Source organism: Antennarius striatus, chromosome 11 (genome assembly GCF_040054535.1).
Source record: "Antennarius striatus isolate MH-2024 chromosome 11, ASM4005453v1, whole genome shotgun sequence".
Classification (NCBI taxonomy): domain Eukaryota; kingdom Metazoa; phylum Chordata; class Actinopteri; order Lophiiformes; family Antennariidae; genus Antennarius; species Antennarius striatus.
In genome coordinates, this window is record NC_090786.1 from 13552963 (window position 1) to 13578499 (window position 25537).

General features: G+C 39.1%; 3 protein-coding genes across 5 annotated transcripts; 2 read left to right on the top strand and 1 right to left on the bottom strand.

Annotated features, from left to right (window-relative positions):
- Window positions 1–579: 579 nt before the first annotated feature.
- adam8a (ADAM metallopeptidase domain 8a) lies at window positions 580–8713 on the top strand. Of its 2 annotated transcripts, none has more exons than XM_068328167.1 (24): window positions 580–718; window positions 794–971; window positions 1080–1158; window positions 2009–2085; window positions 2405–2624; window positions 3193–3270; window positions 3373–3441; window positions 3909–4078; window positions 4167–4248; window positions 4349–4491; window positions 4577–4754; window positions 4853–4942; window positions 5105–5300; window positions 5389–5470; window positions 5555–5735; window positions 5834–5920; window positions 6001–6085; window positions 6395–6506; window positions 6595–6793; window positions 7077–7124; window positions 7201–7257; window positions 7370–7420; window positions 7512–7592; window positions 7879–8713. In XM_068328167.1, exons 1-24 carry the CDS (start codon window positions 673–675, stop codon window positions 7921–7923), a joined length of 2634 nt encoding a protein of 877 aa, XP_068184268.1. In that variant the 5' UTR covers window positions 580–672; the 3' UTR covers window positions 7924–8713. The 2 variants fall into 2 exon arrangements, with proteins under 2 accessions (XP_068184268.1, XP_068184269.1); XM_068328168.1 differs by having other exon boundaries at window positions 7373–7420.
- A 129-nt stretch (window positions 8714–8842) lies between these two features.
- spef1 (sperm flagellar 1) lies at window positions 8843–14116 on the top strand. Its single transcript, XM_068327805.1, has 7 exons — window positions 8843–9022; window positions 9181–9292; window positions 10473–10620; window positions 11587–11632; window positions 12614–12695; window positions 12783–12888; window positions 13368–14116. The coding sequence occupies exons 1-7, from the start codon at window positions 8893–8895 to the stop codon at window positions 13479–13481; spliced, it is 738 nt and encodes a 245-aa protein (XP_068183906.1). The 5' UTR covers window positions 8843–8892; the 3' UTR covers window positions 13482–14116.
- A 2255-nt stretch (window positions 14117–16371) lies between these two features.
- On the bottom strand, window positions 16372–25534 carry erlin1 (ER lipid raft associated 1). Of its 2 annotated transcripts, none has more exons than XM_068326778.1 (12): window positions 25408–25534; window positions 24272–24400; window positions 23762–23843; window positions 22819–22865; window positions 22227–22288; window positions 22021–22146; window positions 21774–21847; window positions 21125–21183; window positions 20924–21015; window positions 20676–20765; window positions 20502–20581; window positions 16372–18908 (listed from the first exon to the last, which is right to left on the bottom strand). In XM_068326778.1, exons 2-12 carry the CDS (start codon window positions 24382–24384, stop codon window positions 18729–18731), a joined length of 1005 nt encoding a protein of 334 aa, XP_068182879.1. In that variant the 5' UTR covers window positions 24385–24400; window positions 25408–25534; the 3' UTR covers window positions 16372–18728. The 2 variants fall into 2 exon arrangements, with proteins under 2 accessions (XP_068182879.1, XP_068182878.1); XM_068326777.1 differs by having other exon boundaries at window positions 25389–25464.
- Window positions 25535–25537: the final 3 nt, after the last annotated feature.

Consider the following 25537-nt stretch of genomic DNA (forward strand, 5'->3'; position numbering starts at 1 on the left):
ATTAAAAACGTGACATAATCTCACCAAGAGATGGAGACAAATTCCACCAGCAGCTGAGTTGGGTCGGCTGGCAGTTTAAAAAAGGATTATTTGACACGACTACAAATAAATCAATAAAATAGTTAAATTAACCATTACTTAAAATTCATAATCTGGGAATCTGGCGTTATGCAGTTATATTTTAATTTAAAATTACGATTGCTATAGAAATACCAGTGATCTATGAGCGTTCAATAGATTAGAGTCTTATCGTAATTAGAAAAAAAATAATGTCTCCGGAAAAGCGACTTTCCACTCCCAATAATCCCTTTCAAGAGTTGGTGAGAATAAAACGGGATTAAAGCGGGATTCAGGGCGGAGCCTGCTCACTTTGCTGAATAAACTGCTTTTACTGAATTTGTTTTAACAATCAGGTTCATCACAGTTCTTCAATCTCCCTAAAACCCTACATGTAATTACTTCAAACTCACTCAGCACCTCAGACAATTTCCTTTAATTTTATAAAGAACAACTTTTTTTTTAATGGCCGGGATGTGACTCATGTGGTCTCTCAGCCTCAAATGGTAATTTTCAGGATATTACACGACAAAGAAGGGCGGAGAACTGAAGATCCTCGCTATTTCTCTAAGACTGCCAAGTCACACAATGACACAGTTGGTCCGGTAGAGCAACATGACAGATTCTGGATGTTTCATATGGATTTTCTTCTCCTCGTGGGGTATGACCTTTTATTTATTTATTTCTCTTGTTCTTTCTTTCTTTTTGTCTCATAAATTATTCCTGATGTTCGCAGGAATAGCTGCGGGCAGTACATGGAGTCTACCTCATGTGATTAAGTACCAAACAGTGATACCTCACAGGCTGAAGGATTCATCTCTCGCCAATGATGCTGCTACACAAAAGCCTGAGGTGCTCAAGTACTCTTTGACTATAGGACAACAAATCTACACACTGCACCTGGAAAAGAACAAGTAATTCACTTTAGCAAATGTTCATTTTAAATTTATTAATGTCATTTTTGTCCTTTGTCCGGTCGATAAATAATCTGGTATGATATGACTTTTTCTCTCTTTCATCAGAGGTCTTGTAGGGAATAACTTTTCAGTGACACACTATTCTGATCAGGGCACCCAAATCACAACCACTCCAGACCTCGGGGTATGTAGCTGTGCATTACTTCATTACTTTTTTGCTTACTTAAACATAATCCATATATTTCTGATCAGCTTTTTCCTTTTTTTTTATCAAATGTTGTCAATGTTTCAGTCAAGTCTGTCATAAACAGATGCATTTTTAATATACGTACATGATTTGAATGGATGTTCAATTGTAAATTATCTACACCCAACCCTTAGTGTACATGCTTGTGTACTGAGTATGCACTTATATACAGTATTTGCAGTATTCTATATCAGGTAATCAGACTAGACATGCCATTTTCTTTCACATCATTCATTTTCTTTGAATCACTGAATGATGCTGAAATGTGGAGACCTGAGGTGACCTACACCAGACTGGTAAATTCTATCAAAGATTTATATTCTTATTCAAAGTGGAGTGAGTGTGATGTGATTCTTTGGTTATCACATACTGTAAGATTAGCTTTATATTATCACAAAGGCTGTACATCACAAGCAAAGAAATATAAGTAATCCATGTTTGTGTAATTCTTGAATACTACACATATCATCATAACCTATGAAAGACGCTTTGAGTATTACATCCCATTTCCTATGTCAAAATATGAGATGTTCCGATGAAGTTTCTCAACTACTCTGAAGTTCCTCTTCATCACAAGTGATCGGTGTCACTTGTGATGAAGAGGAACTGCAGCCATGAGTCTAATGTGAGGCAGGAACTTACATATAAGGCTAAGATTTCATCTGACCATGACACATACAGTACAGCGTATTTCTTCAGATTAGACTGGTTTTACAGTTTGCCTCAGAAAGACAATATGAACAGAGATCTGTGCTTTAAGACTGATATGTATTGGATGTCTTTTCAGGCTCACTGCTACTACCATGGACACATCGTGGGAGTGGAGGATTCCTCTGCCAGCGTGGGACTGTGCTCAGGAATCAAGTGAGTAATGCTGTAGCTCTAATTACAAATCGATTTTTGTTTTCCAGTGTCAAGCACCAAATTATACTTTACCTGTGAGGATGTGAGTGAGGATCAGTCCCTCACCATCCATTTCCACCATCGTGAAGACCATTAAGCTTGCATATACTGCACCTCTGTGTCTCAGAACCTGTTACTCTATCATTACAGGCCATGCAGATGTCTCACAATAAAGCTGCTCTATGCCTGACATGAATACATTTCTGTCTGTGAATTCAATTGGCATCTGTTTGAGACATGATTAAAAAAATGTTTCCGCCTGTGTTGTTTGGCTCTACAGGGGGTTTGTGCATCTCCGGGGCCAAACGTACCTTATTGAACCTCTGGCTAGCGCTGAAGATGACACGCAAAGCTCTGAAGTTCAGAGAGATGAAGGTCTTCATGCTGTTTACAACTACAAACACCTGAGGAGGAAGAGGAGCTCCTGTTCCCATGGAAACACGACCACTTTCTATGATCATGGAGCTCGTCCGTCTGGAGTGTTCCTGCTCAGCAGTCTGGTAAACAAAACAGTTTGTTAATGTGCTGTAAAATACCATTCAATAAAACTGTGATTTATCTGTGCCATTATAATTCAGTATTATGCGTCAAGTTTCAGAAAATGTATTTTTCCTTGGCATTTAAAAAACTAAAAATGAAAGAAAGAAAGGAAATGGCAGGAAGTGACCTGTTCACAGAATAAACACAAGGCATCAGAAAAAAACAGCTCAGACATAAAAGATAAGAATTGAACTACAACTATTAGCTTTAATGTGAGTCAGTTGAATAGTTTAATGACAAAAAGTCAGAACACATTTAACTGGACTGTTTAACACCAAAAAGCTAATCTTGCTCTCTTTTTTTTTAGCTTTGAACATATTTAACTGATTTATTTACAATGGTTTATTGGATGGATTATGTAGATTATGTTTAATGTGTTTTGATGTGTGTTCTACTTCTCTGACGCACAATGTAACAGTATTTTGAAAGGCTGTATGCAAATTAAATATTGTATAAAACATGAGACCACCATGGCAGACTCACACATGGACACACACAGTAAAATCCTCAACTTCTTGTGTGTTTCAGAAAAGCAGAGCCCAGACCAAAGAACATTCAGTCAAACCCAGAACAGTGGAGCTGATTGTGGTCGTCGACCACAGTGAGGTTTGATTCCCTACACTGTATTTATGTCCAGAGTTTGTGGTTGCATATGTAGATAAATAATGATAATTGATTATTCTGATGTAAATAATATTTTATTTTCAGTATAAGAAATTTGGAAGTAAGAAGACAATGGAGACCAGAGTGCTTGAAGTAGCAAACCATGTGGACAAGGTAGGTTTGCTTCTCTAGAATCTCTCTGATAATTTTTTTAACGTTGTGAAAAGAAAACAGAAGGAAACCTGAGGATCGTCCACCACTGGTGCGGTCAGAGAAAAGCTATTTATGTTTTCCACAGTAATTGTAAGTCTTATTGTATTTCTGAGAGCAGACCTAAAAGTAAATTAGCAATGCTTAAAATTCAAACATAAAATTTTATGTAATAAAATCTGAATCTGGGGGAAAAAAAGGAAGTTCTCTCACTGTGAGAATCTAACTTTAACTGTGAATCTTCACACTTCAGCTGAAAATCTTCTCACATATCACACAGTCCTCTTTGCTACTCGAAAAGAGTAGCGGCAACATGAATGCATCATCAGACAACAGCGAGTTCGGCAGTGGTTTCCAGTGACACCATTACAGGCATGTCTGAGTTTTAGGGTTTCTTTTCCAGCTTGTGCTAACATGCGTCTCTGTTTCAGCTGTACCGTCCCGTGGGTATTCGTGTGATGCTGGTCGGTCTGGATATCTGGTCGTATAAAGATCAGATAGAGGTCAGCACTAACCCTGAGCTCACCCTCAGCCGCTTCCTAGAGTGGCGCCAGCGGAATCTATTCCCCAGGATCAAACACGATAATGCCCAGTTCATCACGTGAGGAGCAACGAGACACAATAACAAGATGATGTGCAAACTTGTAGAGCAGGTATACGTAAAGAGACTTTTCCTCTTCCTTTTTCAGAGGTGTGGATTTTGACGGTTCCACTGTAGGTTTAGCCAACACCAATGCAATGTGCACCTCTAACTCCGGAGCTGTCAATGAGGTAAATTTATTGTTTCACAGCACACATGAAGACATTAAAAGGAAATGAATGGTGATTGTGCAATGCTGATTCAATTTTGTTCTAATGCACCTAACTGCAGGACCATAACACCAACTCAATAGGAGTGGCCTCTACGATTGCACACGAGATGGGTCACAACCTTGGCTTGTCCCACGATACAGAAAACTGTATCTGTGGCTCCTCAACAATGAAAAGAGGTTGCATCATGTCTGAAAGTGTTGGGTGAGTTTAGTTTCTCATCTGTACGTGTACTCCCCAAAACATCACACTTGAGTTTTTGTTTCTTCTCCTTCATCTCATCTTCTAGCGTTGTCTACCCAGAGTTGTTCAGCAGCTGCAGCCAGCAGCAACTCAGCAGGTTCTTAGAGGAGATTAACCCTGCGTGTCTGCTGGACGTCCCCTCCACTGATCGCATCTACGGAGGGCCGGTGTGTGGAAATGGCTTCCTGGAGCCTGGAGAGGAATGCGATTGCGGTACTATCGAGGTTTGTATGCGTGCTCATTCACAATGTACACACGCAATCACATAACTTAAACACACAAAGAGACTGAGTTATGATATCTGCTTCCCTCTGTCTCACAGGAATGCAAGAATCCCTGCTGCAATGCTACCAATTGCAAACTTAATGCAGGAGCTCAGTGTGCAGAAGGAGACTGCTGCAGCAATTGCCAAGTAAGGAATACTCACTATGTCCTGTTTATGCGGGAAGTCACAAGGATGCTAATTGTGTTAACTTACAGCTAGACACTGTCTGGCTGGGCCATCTGGTCAGTTGTGAGTGTACGTATTTCAGCAGTCGGTACACGGCCATCTGCGTCTCTTCTCACTCTGCAGCTGAAGGCGACAGGCAGCGTCTGCCGACCGAAGGCGAATGAATGCGACCTGGCAGAATACTGTACTGGCTTCTCCGCCTCCTGTCCAGCTGATGCCTACACCCAAAACGGCCTGTCTTGCAAACGTGGGAAAGGATACTGCTACAATGGGCAGTGTCCATCACAGCGGGAGCACTGCAAGAGACTCTGGGGAGCAGGTAAAACACCTCCACATTAGTGTGGTTTAGATGAGCTTCTGTTCTGGTACATCCAGACCTCTGCATGATATGTTATTATCTCGTTCAGATGCTGAAGTAGCTGCAGATGCTTGTTTTGCCCAACATGGAAACTGCAGGAAGACACTATTTAGCCAGAGGTGTTCAAGCCGGTATGCAATGAAAGGCCAAAACAACATCATAATGGAGTATATTAACACATTACAGAATCAGAGCTTTGTGGTTTTTGGTTACAGTGATCAATACTGTGGGACACTTTTCTGCTCTGGGGGCTGGGAGTTTCCAGTGACATCCAGGAAGTCCTTCTACAAGCTGAGAAGTGGAGACATGTGCAATGAGGCCGTTATGAATCCAGAAGATAACTATCCTGCAGATCTAGGAATGGTACCTACTGGAACTAAATGTGGCAACAACATGGTAAGAAAACCACCTAGTTATGTAGTGTTAAAATAGCAATAAACGCCAAATAAAACCTGTGTTTCTCACTGTCTCAGCATCCTCACAATGTGTTTCAGGTGTGCTATAATCAACGGTGTCAAGACATTACCAACGTAAAAGGTTATGGAACAAAAGAGTGCTCGGCTAAATGCAGCAACAACGGGGTAAGAGATCTGTTCCCCTCACCACACCTGGGCTTGCTGCAGAGCTGTGACAACTTGACCTGACTGTCTGATCACCACAGGTTTGTAACCATGAGGACAAGTGTCACTGCGACCCCGGCTGGGCCCCGCCTTACTGTGATGTGCTGCATTCAGAGCTGCCTGAAGGTATTGTTCTGGTACTCCGTCTGTTTAGCTGCCACTCTTATGGTCGACCTTTGGTTGTTTGCATTGGTTCCCCTTCTGTTATTTCACAGAGTTTTAATTTAAATAGATTTCTCATGGACTCATACACAATCACGCTCTGTTCTGATGAATTCCGACACACTGATTTCCTAGAATTCCTCCATAAGTCTGAACAAATGCAGTGACCGTGTCACAGGACATTGTGTTGCCTGAGTAGGTAACCTGTGTTTATATGCTTGCTCTGCAGCTTTGAATCATCTTGAAATAATGTGTGTTTGTGTGTTTGGGTAGAGACAGGTTCGTTGGTGTTCATTGTGTCTCTGGCAGTTGGCTTACTTCTGTTTGTGGTCCTGGTTATTGGGAGTTTGAGGTGCGTCATCAAAAAAAGGAGACCTGCAAAGAGGTAACAAACCAATTCCTTTCCTACATGAGTCATATGGCCATAACATTTTATCCATCCTTAAATGTAGCTACTGTGTGTTTCTTTATAGATGCCTTCAGTCCACAGCAGGACAAACCAACCCATTGTTTCGGTCAAGCACAACACGCGGCAGCCCTTGTCTCGGGTCCACCCACATCAGCCAGCCTATATTTGTGGAGTCCTCAGCCACTCAAGCCTGTAAACCTCTGTCCTCTGCTCCTGCCAGACCCCATGTTGGAGCCATGAAGCCCAGCAGAGCAGCCCCAGAGGTGAAGTCCAATAGGGCGTAGTGACATGTGACTCTCTGTTGTACATATATAGCAGCAATCTAACAACTTGTATACCCCAGGGAGTGTCTTTATTAATAATAATAATAATAATAATAATAATAATAATAATAATAATAATAATAATAATAATAATAATAATAATAATAATAATAATAATAATAATAATAATAATAACCAGGATTTTATTTCAATAACATGAGCATTGTAAAAAGAAACAAATCAAACATTTTCTATCAATCATCTTCATTTTTGTGCTCTGCAGCCACCAAAGAAATTCTCAGCTGCGCCTCAGCCTTCAAAGATCCATCAGGTAGTTTGGATTATTTTATTTAAATGAAGCATTTTAATATGTAAAATTGTTAATAATGTTAATATTATTCCCTTAGATTGTAAATACGTTCATGCAGTCACCGTCTGTTTCAAGCAAGCCAATTTATGCTGAGGTAAACTAACATCCTATGTATGGCAACATTTTCTAAATTTTCTTTTTAAAGATGGCTATTGCTTTCCTACATTATGTATTGTTATTGTAATCTTTTTGTCTTTTTTGGTTAGAAGAAGCCACTTCCTCCATCCAGACCTCTGCCTCCACTTACAACCAAACCTGTTAGTAGCTTGTCAAACCTCTTTCCCTGCAGTCTTTATATCTTTGAATCCATGTTTTAACTGATCGTGTCTGATATTTCGTCTTTCTAAGATCATGAAGCCGAAGCCGCCGATGCCTCCAGTGAAGCCAAAACCCTCTACAGTCCCGTCTCCACTGCCACACACTCAGCTGGTATGTATTCAGACGGCAGACGGTCAACTGGATTTTCTTATGTCCTCCAAATCTTTCAGTTGTCACTCGGACATTACTGATGGTATTCAAGGCATTCAGGTTTGCAAAGACGTCTGTGGTTTGGGGGCCTGTCACAACATAGCAGTATAATGAGCAAGCAGTGGCTCAGTGTTAGTGAGTCAGTAAACACACAAACTTCTCCAAGTCACCACTGAGACATAAAATACAAGTGTTTAAATAAGGTGTTGCACAGAGAATAGTTTGTTAACAGTACTTGTTTTTCTAGCTTGCAAGACGAGCTGCCTTGATGCCCCCCAGCAGTTCCAGATGACAGAGGGAATGCTTGAGCCTGACGTAAATACTACCATCCGTTGACAGAGGACACCGCCGTTGTCCCACATGAGATCTTCTCAGGAGACGATTGTCTGTGTTAAAGTGGCATGAACTCCACCAAACGATCAACAATATCAAGTGACGGAGCTTTTCTGTCAAGCGTGACCTCCATGAAGATTACCGCCGTCTGTGTCTTGCTTATGTTGATGAAAACATCAAGTCTTGTTTGACAGTTTCAGTACATGTGCTTAATGATTGACAAACGATTGTGCTGCCATCATGATGGTCGTTTTTGTTGTTATGGGAACCGTCTTTCTACCTTGATCCTGGGATGTGTGAACACATTATGAGGCAATTGCACTATCAGTGATTTCACTATTTTATTAACTGCTTCCCTCACATTTGGTACTGCCTTTTGAATACTGTTAAGGGATTTTGAAATTTTCTGCACCAATGTGGGCACTTTATAGAATTTTAAATGAAGGACCAAAAACCATGGTTCTGAACATTCCTTGAATTGTTTTGTACTAACCTGTGCATTTCTGACTGAATTAATGAAATGAAATGCAGTTGTTTTGTTCTATGTGCTGATTTGATACATGTTAATTTTAATTATTTAAAGGAATTTATATCTCTCGTTCTATGCATCAGACATGACCAAACTGGATCCCACACAGACTGATCTTACAAACCCTGAAGGTGTATCTGAGCTCTTCATATTTATTTAGATCTTCCATCGGTAGATGGATAAAACTGAATAAAAAAAATAATTAAATAATAAAACCACAAATCAACGCTTCAATCCGTTCTTTCAGATTTTACATCCAGACGGAGCATAATTCTGTTTGGTTTTTTTTGATATCGTGGATTTCCGGTTGCCTAGCAACGCCATAAACAACCTGTCGTCGAGGGAAGCTAACAAGCTAGCTGCTAACGAAGGAGAGGAGTTGACAAGTCAGGAAAACAGATGTTAAAACAAAACAAAGCTATGGCTAGAAAACTGAACGAAGAGGAGCTGCAGGACTTGTACGCGTGGATCGACAGGATCCCCCTGTCCCGACCCAAAAGACACATCAGCAGAGACTTCAGCGACGGGGGTAACAGGAGCCTTCAGCCTCACGTCCTCTGGGGGGCTTCTATAGCAAAACAAACAGCTGCAGCAATAAGATTTATTTTTTCTCTCTCCTCGTAAATACTTTTAGCTCAAAATGTCTGTTTATTTATTTGTACGTGGAGTAACTCTGTCTCTCTGCAGTGATGGCTGCAGAAGTTGTGAAGCACTTCTTCCCAAAGCTTGTTGAGTTGCACAACTATATTCCTGCAAACTCCACACAGCAGAAGCTCAGCAACTGGAGTGTCCTCAACAGGCAAGAGCAGCTTTATTATCATCCCTGTTATCACAAAATGTCCCCACTTTCACTTTTCTTAATCTGACTTTTTGATCATAGCAACATGTCCTTCAAAACATTTTTTATGCTTTAAATGAAGCAAAGTCTAACAATTTTATAAGCACTTCATTGTATTATCAGATACAAAAATTTCAATAATTATAAATAGTTCATTTGAGCAGATATTGTGTTGTTCTTCCATATTCACCACATTTACTGAATATTCCCAAAGTGATTCATCCGTCTGAACAGCGTCACTCATGAGAGCACATATTACACATGGAAACCTGGAAACCTGCAGTGAGTGGAGGATAAGATGGCTTCCGTTAAGTATCAGGAAATCCTGGAAAAAAAACCCTCTTGCTGTCCACCAAGAGGTTTATATCATGACTTCACTCGACGTCCCATAAGTGAAATCCTCCCAAACAGACTTCAAAGTTCACCAAGGCTCAGTGACAGAAGAAGTGCTGGTGAACACTATGGAGTGGTCATCACAGTTGCCTGAAAAACGTTGGTGGAATAGAAAGAAAATTTTAAGGCTTGGAGGCCTTTGAGTTCTAGAAATGGGCTGAGATTCCCCAGAAACGGTCAGAGGATGGCATCTGTCTTCAGCAGGTCGCAGCAGTGAAAGGGTCTCTATAAAGTAAAAACCACTCTTGCCTATAAGTGGCTCATTTTTAGACTGAGGTAGTCAGTAAATGCACCACTTAATTTTATATGTTGGGAAACGCCCGTAATATCTGTTGTATTTAGGGTTTTTGTTGTTGTTTCTGTGTGATTTGCTTGCTGATAAAGAGTATATTTTGCCCATTAAGCTAATGTAAAAGGAGGGTAGAATGTTGTTGCTTCAAACTGTATAGTCTTTGTCTTTTAATAAAAGTTTGCATTGAAGACAGAGGCAGAACGTTCGCTGAGCCCTGCCACGGGCTCCTGCAGCTGGTCGTGAGAACCAGGCCAGCAAACACCCACTCATCTTCTCCCCAGCCACCCATATGGCACATGGCCAACAACACAGTTCTGGGTTTTCACTGTAAACACATTGACCTCTATGAAGTTTTTCTTCATTAACTATCATCAATTAAATTTGTTTCAATCTGAAGTTCCTGTTGTTAAGACTTTTGTCAATTAAAAACATCTGTCTTTTTATCGTTGTGAACAGGAAGGTTTTTTCCAAGCTGAGCTTTAGCATCCCTGAAGAGACGGTCAAGAGGATTGTACTGAACACTGCAGGAGTGATAGAGCCCATACTAAGTGCTCTGAGACAGAAGATAGACAAAAAACTTCAGTACACTCCAGACAGTACATTGGTTTGTACTTTCTGTCTACATGCACAGTTTGTTTGAATGATAATTATTAATTATTGAAATTACTGCAGGCTTCATAGATGCCCATTTTAACCATGGTGATGGGAAAAAAAACCATTATAATAAAACGCCTGATCAAATGGTGACTAAGTGTCTCAAATAATGAGTTATTATCTCAATGTAATGAGTTATTATCTCAATGTAATGAGAGATTATTCTCAAAAAAGTGAGGTAATATCTTAAGATAATGACTTCTTAGTTCAAAATTATGAGAAACTGATTCTGTTTAGTTTTTGGAGTTGTTTTTGAGATACAAAATCATTATAATGAGAACTTATTTTGACTTACTGTCTACATTTTCACAGAAATGAACTTTTATATGTATTTAGCTATTGTTTGGATGGCATGGTGCTGCAGTGGGTAGCGCTGTCACAGCACAGTGAGGCAGTTCCGCTCTGTGTGGAGTTTGCATGTTGTCCCCGTGTCTGTGTAGGTTCTCTCCAGGTTCTCCAGCTTCCTCCTACCTCCAAAAACATGCGCTTCAGGTTGATTGGCTGGCTTCAAATCGACTGTATGCGTGCGTGTTTTGTCTGATCCAGATTAAAGGGTCAGTCCAGAAATTTAGTTCAATTTTGTTGTTTTATTTTTAACATTTTAAATCATTTTCCTAATCATTTTCCAAACTTTTTCTTGTGCAAACTGGTCTGGGCATGGGTCAGGCATTCTAAACATACATGATAGGTTCATTTTAGGCAAATGCTTGTACTTCATTGACTGCCAATCTAGTGTACAGTTTCTCAACATCTTGGGAAAGTTTCTTATCAACATGGCTTTCTTTTCGGGGGTTTTTTTTCCCAAATAATGGTAGAAATGGGCTTCCACAATTCATAAAGCTTTGCTCAACAATTTTGGTTGCAAGCAAAAAGTTAATCAGAAACAATAACCACACTTTTTTTTTTTTTAAATCAGGGTTTGGATTACTATGACATCAGGGACCCCGGGGATCCTCATACAGGTAATGTCATTATTGCATTTACACAAACCCATACTAACTATGAAGAGCCACCCATTAGTGAAATTATTATCCTCTGACAAACATGTCTACGTCACATTTGATCACATCACAGGACAGTCGTCAGGGGTTACTATGAGGTCAAAACAGAGTGAAAACTTGCAAAAACTAATACTGCTGAATTAACGATAATGTGAATGACTTTATGCTATTCCCCAAATATAATCTAATATTAGCGTCAGGAGTCTGACGGAATCATTCATCAAACCTTACTAAAGCTCTCTAAAGCTCACTTATTTTTAGAGCAGACAGGGAAGTGAATGCAATTTTAGATCTTCATAATTCTAGTGTATCTGTTTGTCAGCTGACAACCAAAGTCAGCATATTAGAGACCCACTGAGATATTCTTGTGTCTGGACTGCTTGATGACTGTTGTGAAATTTATTTACCAAGGTCTTATCTGCTTCCTGCCTCCTCTTGCCTGTCCTGATATTGTCAGTGTTTGTGCCCTGTTTCAATCACTGCTCATCCATCCTAGAGATAGTGACGACCACACAAAGACACAAACATACCTACATTTAAAATCATTTTTTCCCCACACTTCATCTGTCCCCGAACCAACCCGTTAAAGCTGACCCCAAGTCATCACCCTCTCCTTTTCCGTTTTAGTTTTCTAACTACAGCCCATTCCCTAGCAGACACACAGCTAGAGCTTCATATCAATTCTCCACATCACCAGATGTCCTTTATCGCTGATCTGAGGTCAGCACTGCTGGACTTAAAAGCTTCCACATTTTTCTTCCCTTTTTCAGCTTGCAGTCATTGACTCTGTGTGTCCACCTTTCCTCGCTTTACCGTACTTGTGTTTGTAAGATTTATGTGTTGAATTCCTCCAGGTTTCTAAGAAAGGCAGAGTTGTTCGTCATGATGCTATGTTTACATTGTATTTGGAGAAATATTATACCTTTGATTTGTCACATGTAGAAATTCAACCAACTACGGTGCAACATTTGGTTCAGCCAACAGGAGAGATGAAAAAAAAAGACAAGAGCGGACTAAAAAACGGGTATGACCAAAACACATCCTTTAATGTCAAAAGAATCCTATTTTATGATAATATAGAAATAATGACTGTTTTGTTTTCGTTGTGTAGTCAAATGGAACAGACGGTGCAGTTTTACACAGAAATGGACCCTGCTGTGCGACTAATTCTGCAGGAAAAAGAGCAAGCCGTCATTGCTTTGCAGGAGACTGTGGAGGTACACACACACAAACACACACACACACACATACACACAAACACACTCTCACTTTGGTCAGGAAACATTCAGCTGACTGGTACAACATCTGCAACAAACTTGTCTTCCATTTTGATGTCCTGCAGGGAAGAGCTTTGTCATACTGTTTCACCCCCCGTAATATTGTTGCAGATGTGTGTGAGGCATATGAGTCATAAGCTGTGCCAGCAGTGGTCAGTGAGTCAGTTTCTGCTCAGAGGATATCATTTTTCTCCCCCTTTGTGACCACATCAGCACATGGCAGAAGAATCACACTATAGTGCAACACCACACTTTCCTGTACGCTTGAAGACTTTTCATCAATTTGATAATTCACACCTCCTCTGTCGTACTCCATCACCACATTGTGTGTGTGTGTGTGTGTGTGTGTGTGTGTGTGTGTGTGTGTGTGTGTGTGTGTGTGTGTGTGTGTGTGTGTGCGTGTGTGTGCGTGTGAGTAGATCTTGCAGATGAAAGTCAGCAGGCTAGAGCATCTGGTTCACCTGAAGGACATGCGCATTGAAGAGCTGAGGCAGCATCTACAGATATATAAAGCAAAAGGCAGCACAAACTGAAACGCGTGTACAACAAAGACACCACATGCCTTTTGTTTTTAGAGTTTGTGGTGTGTAGCTCTGAGACAAAGCTATAATGTTGACTCCAGTAGGTCAGTTATGATGGCGTGAGACTGTCCTTCCATGCTTCCTGTGTGTTGAGAGACACCAGTGGGGGCTGCAGGCCTTTTATGCTTTATTTCAGTCTATTAGGTAAATTTTACTGTGTGATTGAACAGCAGGATAATTAAACTCCTGTTAAGATTGAATGTACAAGTAATGCTTAATCTCTGGTGTGTCACACATCTATAACACTAAAAGTTCTTAATTTGACATTCTAATGTTTTTAGTATAATTTTAGGGCAATTGAACCAATATGTTACACTTCCAGGTACTGTATTTCATTTTGAATAATTTTGATTGAATGTAAGGTGACAACATGAAATAGTTCATTAGCATATTTACTGACGCAAAGTGAAGTTTTTTTTCGGTGTTTGGGTGTATTGCTTTTCTGCTATTGGACTGTTCATGACTTCTAACCACAAATTGCTCAATAAATCAACTTATCTTTCCAAGGTTCCTTTTAGAATGTGAGCAGATTGTTTCTAATGTTAATGTGAAGCGCTGATACAAACAGTTTCTACAAATAAAATATGGGCTGCGTACAGTTGCTGTCACTTCCTTTTGACACTCAAATCGCACCATTCATTGTCTTTAAAAACTCAAGTGTGACTTTAAGTGGAGATAAAAATAGAACAACTATTAATCACTTATCTCTCCCTTACTTTAACCTTTGGCTTCAGACTTGATTTCAACAGATTCATAAACACCAAGAATATTCTCATATCCTGGAGACTCATTTGATGACACAGGGACTCTTTGCTGGTCATGCTAGGTGGTGAACTGACTGCTAAGCTAACCATTGGCATGTTAGGGAACCAATATATATAATTCTGTGTTATTGTCATTTACCTTTCTGAGCATCTTGTTGTCATGATTGTATATCATTGGATTTAATGAAGACTGTGATCATCCTGGAAACAATTCAACTTTTATAAAGTTCATACCATAAAGGAGACAGTAAGTCAGCTGCGACAGCTTCCTCCATTTTGGACTCTACCCCTCTCTCTCGACTGCAAAAAATAACAGTGTCGACACACCTCGCTATACACAGTTCACCATAAGTTTAAAAGGTTGAAATTAAGCAGTTGTTGGCTGTGTTTTTATTCAACATCTTTGGCAGGGCGTGACTTAAGGTATTGTTGATGACATCATCAGGGTTACTTTCCCAGAACAGAGCTCCCTTCAGAGACACTATAACCATAATGCTGGTGTTTTCACAGGCTGAGCAGGACTCCTTATGAGCGCTCCTTCAAAGGCCCAGTGATAATTAACAACAGGAGAATAAACATGAACAAAGCACAAACAGGTTGATTGAAACATAACTGATAAAGGCAAATTTATACCTTTAAAAACAAGGGGCACCAAATCACTAGTAAAACAGGGAAAAGTGCTGACAATTAGATAATTGTCTTTGTATGAGCGTTGCACCCAACACACACACACACACACACACACACACACACACACACACACACACACACACACACACACACACACACACACACACACACACACACACAGGTTAGGAATGTAAGAGCAAGCTGCTGAACAGAGAGGCTGTTGATGATGGCACTGATGAATCATATTCAGTATCACATTGCTGGATTTATAGCCCTACTCTCACAGATCCACAGCACTGAATATCTGGGGAGGGATAGATCCAGCAAAGAGTCAAGGCTAGGGGGATCACGCTGGCCATTAGGATGATGGACAAAAGGAAGGAAAGAGGCTTGTCTCTGGTTCATCCAGGAAAAAGTGACTCTGACACTGGACTTGTTTTCCTGTGGTTAAAGGCTGATGTGCTCCAAAAACCCCAAATCAGGTTACCTGTTATTATGGTTATTATGAGCAGAGAAATGGGCATACAGTACAACGCTTTTCAGTCAAATATATGACTGACTTTATGCTCATGAATATGCTTTTGTCACAAATCCCAAGAAAAGAAAAAGATACTGATCTGTGTCTGGACTAAAACTAAACATCCTCCCTCAGAAAGATTTATGATTTGGCTGTGAAAGGATACCAGAGATCTCTGTAAGGGCTGAGAGGTCATTAGAGGAGCTATCCCTCATCTAGTCATCCAGACACGACTCGTGTGTGCACACATACACACACAAACTTACTTGGAATGCCTCCTGGATAGCCTCTACAAACAGCCCAACAGGCCTCTCTTAGGGCAGAAGTCGAGGTCAGACTCTTGGGATGGACAAACTTAATACATCTCCTGTTTTTGTCATGTTTACCACACATTATGTGAGAGTGAGACAGAACAACAGGGAACTCTGTGACTGATAGTGTATGTATGTTAGCTAGATGTTCATGAATCATCCTTGTGTTGCTATAATGACCAAATAAGTGACTGGTCAACACATGGACATCGTATGACTTGTTTCCTGAAGTTCTAAAAAATTGAAATACTGTGAGAACACAAATATATCTCATCAATAGAAACTTTAGCTCATCCAAATTTTAAGACGTGCAAATGTCTCACATAATGTGAATACGGCTGTTTTCTTTAAAAAGGGGCTCTCATATATATATTTTATATCTTTGAGGAATTTCAGAATTGATTTTAGTTCTGCTGCACAACCTAAAGTTCTCTATACACCTCTTTTCATGCTCACTGTCTTATAAACCCATGTTTGAGCCCATAATTTGACCTGTAACAAAAATGTTTGGGTGCTGGTCTTTAGCCAGAACTTTTTTCCATCTAACAAGGTGGTAGCTCTCCCCCTGTTGGTATTCAAGTGAACTGCACCATGTACACACAAACCAGCACACAGAGAAGGGAAGTACCAAAATAGGCTTTATTTTATATAAGAACATTGTCCAGCTCGAAAACATTTTTTGCATATAAACTTTTTAAAACAAGGAGACAATGTTTGAATTTCACAGATTGTACAAAATATTGACAAAAAATCATTTTCATTAGTGATTGATAACCCTCTTTTGCATTTTTATTTGAACCCACCACCAAAGCAAATGCTTTTCACACACCCTTCAGAGGTCAAGTAAACATCACAACATCCTCCAAACACAAGTAGTGTCACTGTTACTCCTGACTTTCTTGTCTGGATTCTTGAACGAGGCTGCAGAGTGCACTGCTTCATTCAAGCTATTAAGAAATCTCACATTTTAGTTCAAAAGGAATATTTTATTTTTCAAGACTCACTGAATCTGTAGGTTTGGAGTAGCCCATTATTACTTAAGGCTGGACTTCTGAATCGTTGCAGTATTTCCATATTTTTTAGACAAAAAGGTTGGCAAAAGCTGAAACACAATCAATAGTAGCACCAACTTGCATCCTGGTTGAGCCCATTAACATTCTTCTTTAAAAATTTTTTTTTTTTTTTTAATTGTGTAGTACCGAATCACAAAACTAATCAGGGGTTAAATTACATTAGGTGTTTTACTGGAAAATGTTACAGATGACAAAGTGCAGAGGAGTTCTTTGTATTATTTTGACTTTCATATTATTCTATGTGACAGATACATGCCGTAAAAACATGGTGTGAGTGAGAAGGGTCGCCATTAATATTTCCAGGAAACAAAGACTGATTCTATTTCTTTTCAAGACAATTCAAAGGCCAAACTACCCTAAAATAATTATTGTTTTACATTTCCTAAGGGTTGTGACAGTTAACGGTATCATGGTATTCACACTACTGTGTCAATTTAATGCTTATGATAGCAGGAACATTTGCTTATTAATGGTTTAGTTTCCATCAAAATGTGAATCATATAATGTGCAACAGAAAACATTTTCTCCATTTTCTCCAGCTTAATTTCTTTGTGGATCACTGGCTAATACAACTAGTAATACTTGCAAATACAAATATTGGTAACAGCAAATGGAATACAATGATACCGTCACACTAAAGTATTTTCTGACGTCAAAATTTCATACCGTTGCATCCCCACTTAAGCCAATATTAAAGAGTACTGTAGCTCTTTTGACATTGTACAGCTTTTTTATTAAAATTAAAGTTAGTTTCCTGAGAAATTCTTTAGCAACCTTTTGTATGAAAACTAAAAGCTGTTTCACAAAAAAAATTGGCAGAGTTTTGAGTAATCGTCTGTATAAACAAAAGTTTCCACATGTAAATCATATCCTCCTCCTGTGGCATTATTACAAAACTGCTATATTATTACAACTGTATTAACAGTGTAAGGTGAGCTTTTAGAGGAGACAATCATATTCTCTTAGCAGGAATTATCTGAACTGGCTTCACAGTAAACGCCGCAACAAGTCTCTGTGCAGCTTGACAGGAAACTATCATCAACGTACAGTAGCTGAAAACAAATGTTACTGCCAACCTGAAACTACTTTACCGATGCAAATTGTGACCACATGACGAGACCTGCACAGCTGAAGGACGGTCTTGAACTTTGTGCAGGCTTTGTTAAAAATGTACTGTTAGCGCTCGACAATCATTCAATCAACATTCTGGGCTCATTTCTCATGTGGGAGGTGAACAACTGAAGATCAGATGTCAAATATCCCAAATGCAGAATAACCTGCTAACCTTTGAGTTTACCCACAAGGAGAATTCAACAGCCCTGTTCAACCTGTTGAGCCAAGTGCCAACTAGGGATTTTGCGTAAAACACAAAGATGATCAACTGCCATTAAATACGCATACAAACCGTCCTACTTTTAATTAGTGTCACCTGTAAAGAATCCAGTTCACCTAAACCAGAAGTTTATTTTCAAAAATCATAGAAATTTTAATCACAAGTCCCTCCTCTTGCATACAAACAAAAAGTGAATGCAACTCTAACAGCAAATTTAAACACCACAGTGGTTGCAAGCACATGTAAATTAGGGCGACGACTTGCTGTCGCCCTCAGGCATTTGCATTTATTATGCTCAATTTTCAACTATGGCGGCATTCTCTTTCCTAAATTTGTCTTTTTCCAAAGAGTGGCAGGGAAAAAAAAAACCTTTCCCTCCCAAACTTCTGAGTTCTGCTTTTAATTTTTCCACCCTTTATTTGCCATTTAGATTTAAGACTCATCTGTGTAATTCACCACGCTAGCTGGAAAGTTATCCCACCCATCATGCTCAGTTCAGTACTCTCTACCTCACCGACCAGACATGTTTCCATCAACTTCTCCTGTCCTGTCAAGAGGCTGACCTCTGAACTCACTGTCGATCTAGCTTCTCTTTCAAAAAGTCTGGCTGGTCAAAAGAGCGCACAGACTTTTGCGGCATGTTGCTTCCCTCAAAAAACATGTTAGGGATGTCTTGGCCAAAGTAGATCTTACTATTTGCTGAAATGGCTTGGTACTTCATCAGTTCCAAGTATTCTGGAGTTAACTTCAGCTGCAAAGACAGAGAAAGATATCAATATGTTAGGGTTGGCTTAGGGCTGGATCATAATCATTTCTTGTGACAATACTGCAAAAACCACACTGGGGTTTCAATACATACAGTACATGTAACATTGCTGTTGTCTCACATATCAGCATTTTGGTTCCAGAATCAGTGAACACACAGTTTCATAATTAACTATGTTTTCCCAGTACAGCAGCTAAGCTTGCGAATATAAATTTAATTTCAAAGAAGAGCAGAAACTTTATAAGGGATCAGTTGGCACCAGCACATCAGCTAAAACTGTTAACTTTAAGTATCATTAAAGAGTTTGACCACATGTTGAACATACTGTCCCTCATGAGTCGAAGTTGATCAAAGATGCTAGCGCTGCAGGTAAAGTGGATTTCTTTTACGTAAATGACAGAATGGTTGAAAGCAGCAATGCTGGACCTGACATTTTTTTTCCATCTTAAAGAAAAAAGTGAACCGTGACTTTGCCATAAATAACAATATTTAGAGAAAATGCAATCATTCTATCTGCAAAAAATACTCAATTCTTTAAATCATCTTTTTAACCGTCACCCACTACTTCACAGTGAATTCAAGGCAAATTACAGTAACCTTTAGCTCAATATGAGACTTTGGAGAGGAACAAAATGTAATGTTTCATCAAAGTAGCAAATAAAATGATAACCATGTGAACCGAAGCATTGCTACCTATATATGTGAAAGCACTACATGTTTTTCTGCTGCATCATGCGTCTGTTCATCCACTACACAATAACACCTCACACAGATTAGTGACCAAGCCCAACATAACCTGTTCATTTAAAATTCCACAGCCTAAGAATTAGCTGTCAGTGTTCTAACAGTAACAAAACAGACGGGTCGGCCCACTGTCCTGTCTTCTATATTTCCTCTCACCACATTGTACAGAATATACTGAAATATGACAGAGAACATAGATTGGGCATATGTGATTGACTGAGAAAAATCAATGTAACATCTATGCAAACACAATCTGGATCTGCTGTTGCATTTCTTGGATGATTTCAATATGGAATTACTTCACTCTGTGTTACATTATAAAAGTACAGGGAACCTTTGTTATTTGTTCACTATAATCCTCATGTGAATCTTTTATATCGTTCTTAGATTACTTTATTCATTGTGGTTATTTTAGAACTACAGTGATCCCTCGTTACTCGCAGTTGATGTGTTCCAGGAACCACCCACAAATAATGAAATTCTGCGATATAGCGACAAATTATTTATTTTATTATTTACGGTAATTTAAACATTTATTAATCCTCCCATAGTGATATTAAACCACCCTCTATCTGTATTACCTTTCCCCACACTATTTAAAGTGTTTCTTTAATACACGGACGTTCGCTGCATTCCACGAGTCTCAGAACGCAGCGCACTTCCGGATGCTGTCAGCCATTAGAATGCGCATACGATATCACGTGACTACCTACTAAAAATTTGTGATGTGGCGAATGCACGAGGGATTACTGTACTGCAACACATTATTTTATCAAATTATTTTATTGTCATTACATAAAATAGTGCATGCATGCCAATGATAATATTGTTTACCCTGTTTGCTTCAGCAAACTTGGAAGCAGTGTAATACTCTGCATCAGCCTTGGCCTTTTCCCTTGCCATGAAGGCAGCATCTAAAACAAAAAGATGAACACACAGCAAAGTTCATCAGAAAACGCTGCACACAAATGAAGCTCACAGAAGAGAGTTAAAAGCACTGCTGCCCACCCTCTATTTCAGAGATCCTCTTCTCTGTTTCCTTCTCCATCACCTTCTGTTGGAAGTGGATCTCTGCAACCTGGGCCAATTTCTGAGCCTCTATGGGATATAAAAGCATCATCTTTATCTACTGTACAGGAGGTGGGAGTTAATAGAAGAGTTAAAGCAAGTTAAAGAGAAAATCCTACATTTTTAATGATGGTCATGCAAATACAATGCTATCACTCTGATTTATAGTAAAACACCATCACATTTACCAATAATAGCCTTTTTCCGTTCAGTCTCTGCTTCCTTTTCAACAACCTTCTGAGTTTGAGATGTTATCAACAGACGAGTCTTTTCTGCTTCCCTACGCACAAATTCACATCATGAATATGTGTGCTCATATTTGATCTTGGTGGGTAAGAAACAGGAGAATGTAAAGGCATTTGCTGGTTAGAACAGATTTCCAAACTCACATGAATTCAAAGTTCCTCCTTATAGACTCTGGAATTTTTGGCTTAGTGACACGAACTGCCTTTATCAGCGTATTGCAACAGCCAGGATGGAAGAAAAGGGAGACAAAATAAATTGAAGCAGAAAACTTGTTAACAGAAAGTCAGAATTTCAAGCTGGAACAACAACTCTTCTGCTATACTTTCAGATCTTTGTTGCAAAATCCATCATTTTAGCCTCAGTATTTAGACACAATATCATCCAGAGGCATTACATTTTACCCTGTCTCATTAAACTACAGAAAGTATGATACACATGGGAGTTAGTAAGAAAGAAGAGCACTGAGATCTGAAATATCTCAACCAGGATAGTACAAGATTAGGAGTGGCAAAGTTGACCAATCAGTTCTTGAGGGTTGTACAACACAGTCACAGCATGTACAGTGAATGCTTAGGCTCTGAAGCAATACTGTAGGCCCAGTTTGTACCAGTACGTATGTGTCCAGCTTCAGTCTGATTCTCCATAATTAATTAATAACTAATAATGATTAATAATTAGTATGTGGGAGCCTTGAGAAAGCAAAATTATTTATGTTAGTCTGACTTGATACCCAGTGCGCCATCTTCCCATGCCCCTCTTCTGATCAATTAATGAAGATGGGTGTCTAAATACCTGTATTGTAAGTCCAGGCGCCATAACATTAAGATCTTTCTGCAATGCTGTCTTCAAATTCTCATCTATTATATCTGGAAGACAACATACAGCAGCTGTTTAAATACACAACACGTGATGAACAAAAAATAATAAATACAATCCTTCTGAGTATTGTAAAATTTGACTTTGTAAAGTCTCGGGGAAGGAAAGCAATTCGATTTTCACTATGTTAGTTGCTTACAATCCGCAAAAAAAGTGTACTCACCAAATAACTCAATGTACACCTCCTGTAGGGTGTGCACACTGCAGAACTGATTTAGTTCATGGTGAATCTTGTTGAAAATTAGTGTTTTGTCATAATCAGCTGTGTAGTTTCTGACAATGTCCACCACTGAAAAAAAGGAAGGAACAAATGGTTAATGAGTCAACAGAATAAGGAACTTTTGCAATGCTGGGAAGTGAAAGATATACCTGCTGTAGGGACCAACATGTTAACAACTTCAATCCTGTCAAAATAGATCATTACACCACCACTGAAACAAAAGAAAACAAGGTCAGAGACTGCAGCATCCCGGGACTTAACCTGACCTACTTTCAGGGTAGGTCAGGGTACCCTGAAAGTAGTACCTGACTAGTGCATAGACTAGTGCATATGGAGAAGGCCAGTGTAAAACCATAGATCAAAGCTAGTGCATAGGTAGATCAAAGCACTAGCTTTGATCTATGGTCTTATTCACACTGGTCTTATTCATCTCTCTATCTTATCTGGTTCCTGAGTGTGCAAAAGCTGAAATTTGACCTTGACCTAGTTTTCTCAAGGTCAAGGTCAACATTTCATCCCCTTTGCCGCCTGAGTAATGTGCTTTTTGATTCATCTTTCTATCTGCAATGCTTGCAAAGACATTTTGTGGGCATACAAAAGGACGAACAAACACACAAACACAGACAATTACAATACATCACTGCTTTGAAGCCGAATGTAAAAAGCAAAGTCTGTTAATATATATAAATTTCACAAAGTAATTGATTATTCAGTAAGTTCAGGGAATAAGATTAGTCCTACCTTGTTCCACAAGGCACATTCTTAATCTCATCAGTTTGGAGCGTTGTCTGCAAGACAAACATTTAAAATTGATCTGTAAATAATAAGGACTATTTTAAAATTTGTTTGATTTCAACATGCATCATTATCATTGATATAATTTGTTTGGGCAAACTGAGAAAATTGGGCATGCCTGGTTTCAGAAGACCTGGCTCTATAATAAAAGCACAGGCACAATACATCAATCATGCATGAACTACAACCCTATTGCTAAACATGAAAGTTTATTCATGACCAGTGAAATGGCATGAGTTAGGTTTTAACTCTGGTAACATGATGACAACTCGTAGGCTTGACTGTGGCATGCAGTTGAAAGCAGAGACGTTAGTGGAATTGATTTTGGATCATTTTATATAGTTTTTGGTTAATGTTGAATCACACATTCAGCTTTTGGCCATTAAACTGCATAAAATTCTTAATCATATATTTATAAAGGCACATCTTAAAAAATAAAAGATAACCAGCATTGGAAAATAATTTCAATGGCTTTTAAGTTAAAGAGTAGATTGTAGAAGTCACTTTCTTTATGAGAAAGTAGTGGTTATGCTGCTCTTAGCTAGCTGGGATATATATATAAAAAAAGATCAAATAGAGTTTACAACATAAAAATTAGTATTATACAGTGACCTTGCCAATTGTTGCAAGACCAATGTATCAATGTCAGCAAATAAGTTTTCTTAACTTTCAATTGTAATAGAGAACAATAATGTAGGATACCAGTACATTATCCTAAGCATATTTAGTGCCACAGCAAGCACTTAAAGTAAAATATAGCAAACAGGCAGTATGCTGCAGCATCTATATTTGCATGCACATAGACAGTAGCACTGGGCAGCACCAGCTGGTTGACTATTAAATGAGACATGTTTCTGACAAAATGTTTGAGACATAAAAGTAAGTTTACCTGCACTGATCTGTAGGTGGTAATAAAAGGCAGCATGATGTGATATCCAGGACCATTGGGAGACATCAACAATGCCCCACCTCTGGAAAAAAAAATCCATGTAGTAACAGTAATTCAAGGTGATCAAGTTATTTTGTCCATCTCCCAACCACTGCCAACAATTAAAGTACAGATGCTTTACATTCAATTTTATTCATTTGTTTTTAAGGTTAAGATGAAGGATTAAATCAACTTTATGAATCCCCTAAGGGATTTTTTAAAATTCAGTTACACACATTATATTTCTTTAATTTGTAGAAACACAACTGCCTGCCAGACCATGCACAGATTGTGACTGAAAAATCTTGAAGTGATATAAGAGTAATACATTCTTACTAAAAGGCCATTATTGCAATGATATCTTATTTCTCTCTTTTATCAAAAAAGTCTGCAGTGCGTATGAGTAGTTCAGATTTCTGCTATACACATATCTATCTCTATCATAAATAACAAGGGTCACTGTAGTGATACCTGTAGTACACAGCAAGATGTCCCTCCTCTATCTTGTGAATGGAGGAGTGCAACATGATGGCCATCACTCCTGCTATAGCAGCAAATACTGCCCCAACATGCGGCATCGTCATCCTCACTGACACTCACCTAAAGGCAGAGAAAACCACCAACATATTGCAGTATTTATACAACATACTATCGTCAGGGCAGAGTAGAAACTATAGTCAGACCGCATCTGTAATTGTCAGCAGCAGTGCTGTCTACAGTCACTAGATGTTAGCGGCACTGAAACTGTTCTTGTGTGTTGATCAAGACTTTGGAGGATGATTAGTAGTATTACATGACTTACATGTGTTTCTAATAAGAAGTATGTTCTCAAATGGAGTGGACAAAATTTCATAATTATGTGAAATAAAATGCTTTACTGTAAGTGCTGTTCTACTGAAAATAAACGACTGATCGAAACGGCTGGTGATTAAGATGAAGAGGAGTTAACATGTCTATTAGCAGAGCCAAACTACTGTTTTTGTCTAGTCCGGGTTGTGACAGACAGATGCATCTTTTAAAAAGCTTTGACGCGACTCAGTTATTTAAGGCGTTCACTTCAACAGCATATATATTTATAGGCAATGTGACGGCAAGTTTTAATACAAATGTGACCACTTCGACAATTCATAAATAAGCAGTCACTATCATCACGTTACATGACGATTCACAATCAAGACGCTTGTTTGAAACGTTAGCCAAAATGTCAACGTTAAACAGAGCTAACCTGTACGATTAGCTTGTTGAATTGCATGAGAGAAGCAGCAAGTAATTTCTCTCTCAACACGTACAGAAACGTTCGCATTAAAACTATGTCTTTGTCAATATAAACAACAAAATGTCTTCATTTCTCACTTCACAGAGGGCGAACTCTGACACACCAAATGCTTAGTAATGTTGACTTAGCTTAGCTGGACTGGTTAGCTAGCTACTGAACGTAATTACCGTGTGGGTTCAGAACTCAAGACACTGTCAGTTTTTCTAATGCTAAAATTAACACAGTAGTCTTTCATGGAAAATCAAACGAGTTCACTCGTCTTAAGCTGCGCTGAAAAGATCAATGTATAGTGTTTAAATATAAACTGCTTGCCTGTAGTAGGTGAAATTACCTCAGTTCGGAACAGTGTCTCCCGTGGTTGTAATTTCCAGTACCCAGCCCCTTCACGGAGCCCCGCCTTCTCTTCCTCTGCCTCCTCCCACAAATTTCGCTCTCGCTTTTCCTGGGCCCCCTTCAGGTGC

What these genes read in the sequence shown, in the direction of transcription:
- erlin1 (XM_068326778.1), bottom strand. Translation starts at nt 24,384, where the DNA reads ATGACGATGCCGCATGTTGGGGCAGTATTTGCTGCTATAGCAGGAGTG. An exon ending in CGCCTGGACTTACAATACAG is followed by an intron (nt 21,184 to 21,773) that starts GTATTTAGACAC and finishes ACGCTGATAAAG; the next exon opens with GCAGTTCGTGTCACTAAGCC. An exon ending in AGTTTGCTGAAGCAAACAGG is followed by an intron (nt 18,909 to 20,501) that starts GTAAACAATATT and finishes CTGTCTTTGCAG; the next exon opens with CTGAAGTTAACTCCAGAATA.
- spef1 (XM_068327805.1), top strand. Translation starts at nt 8,893, where the DNA reads ATGTTAAAACAAAACAAAGCTATGGCTAGAAAACTGAACGAAGAGGAG. An exon ending in AACTGGAGTGTCCTCAACAG is followed by an intron (nt 9,293 to 10,472) that starts GCAAGAGCAGCT and finishes CGTTGTGAACAG; the next exon opens with GAAGGTTTTTTCCAAGCTGA. An exon ending in AAGAGCGGACTAAAAAACGG is followed by an intron (nt 12,696 to 12,782) that starts GTATGACCAAAA and finishes TTCGTTGTGTAG; the next exon opens with TCAAATGGAACAGACGGTGC.
- adam8a (XM_068328167.1), top strand. Translation starts at nt 673, where the DNA reads ATGACAGATTCTGGATGTTTCATATGGATTTTCTTCTCCTCGTGGG. An exon ending in ATCATGTCTGAAAGTGTTGG is followed by an intron (nt 4,492 to 4,576) that starts GTGAGTTTAGTT and finishes CTCATCTTCTAG; the next exon opens with CGTTGTCTACCCAGAGTTGT. An exon ending in GCGATTGCGGTACTATCGAG is followed by an intron (nt 4,755 to 4,852) that starts GTTTGTATGCGT and finishes TCTGTCTCACAG; the next exon opens with GAATGCAAGAATCCCTGCTG.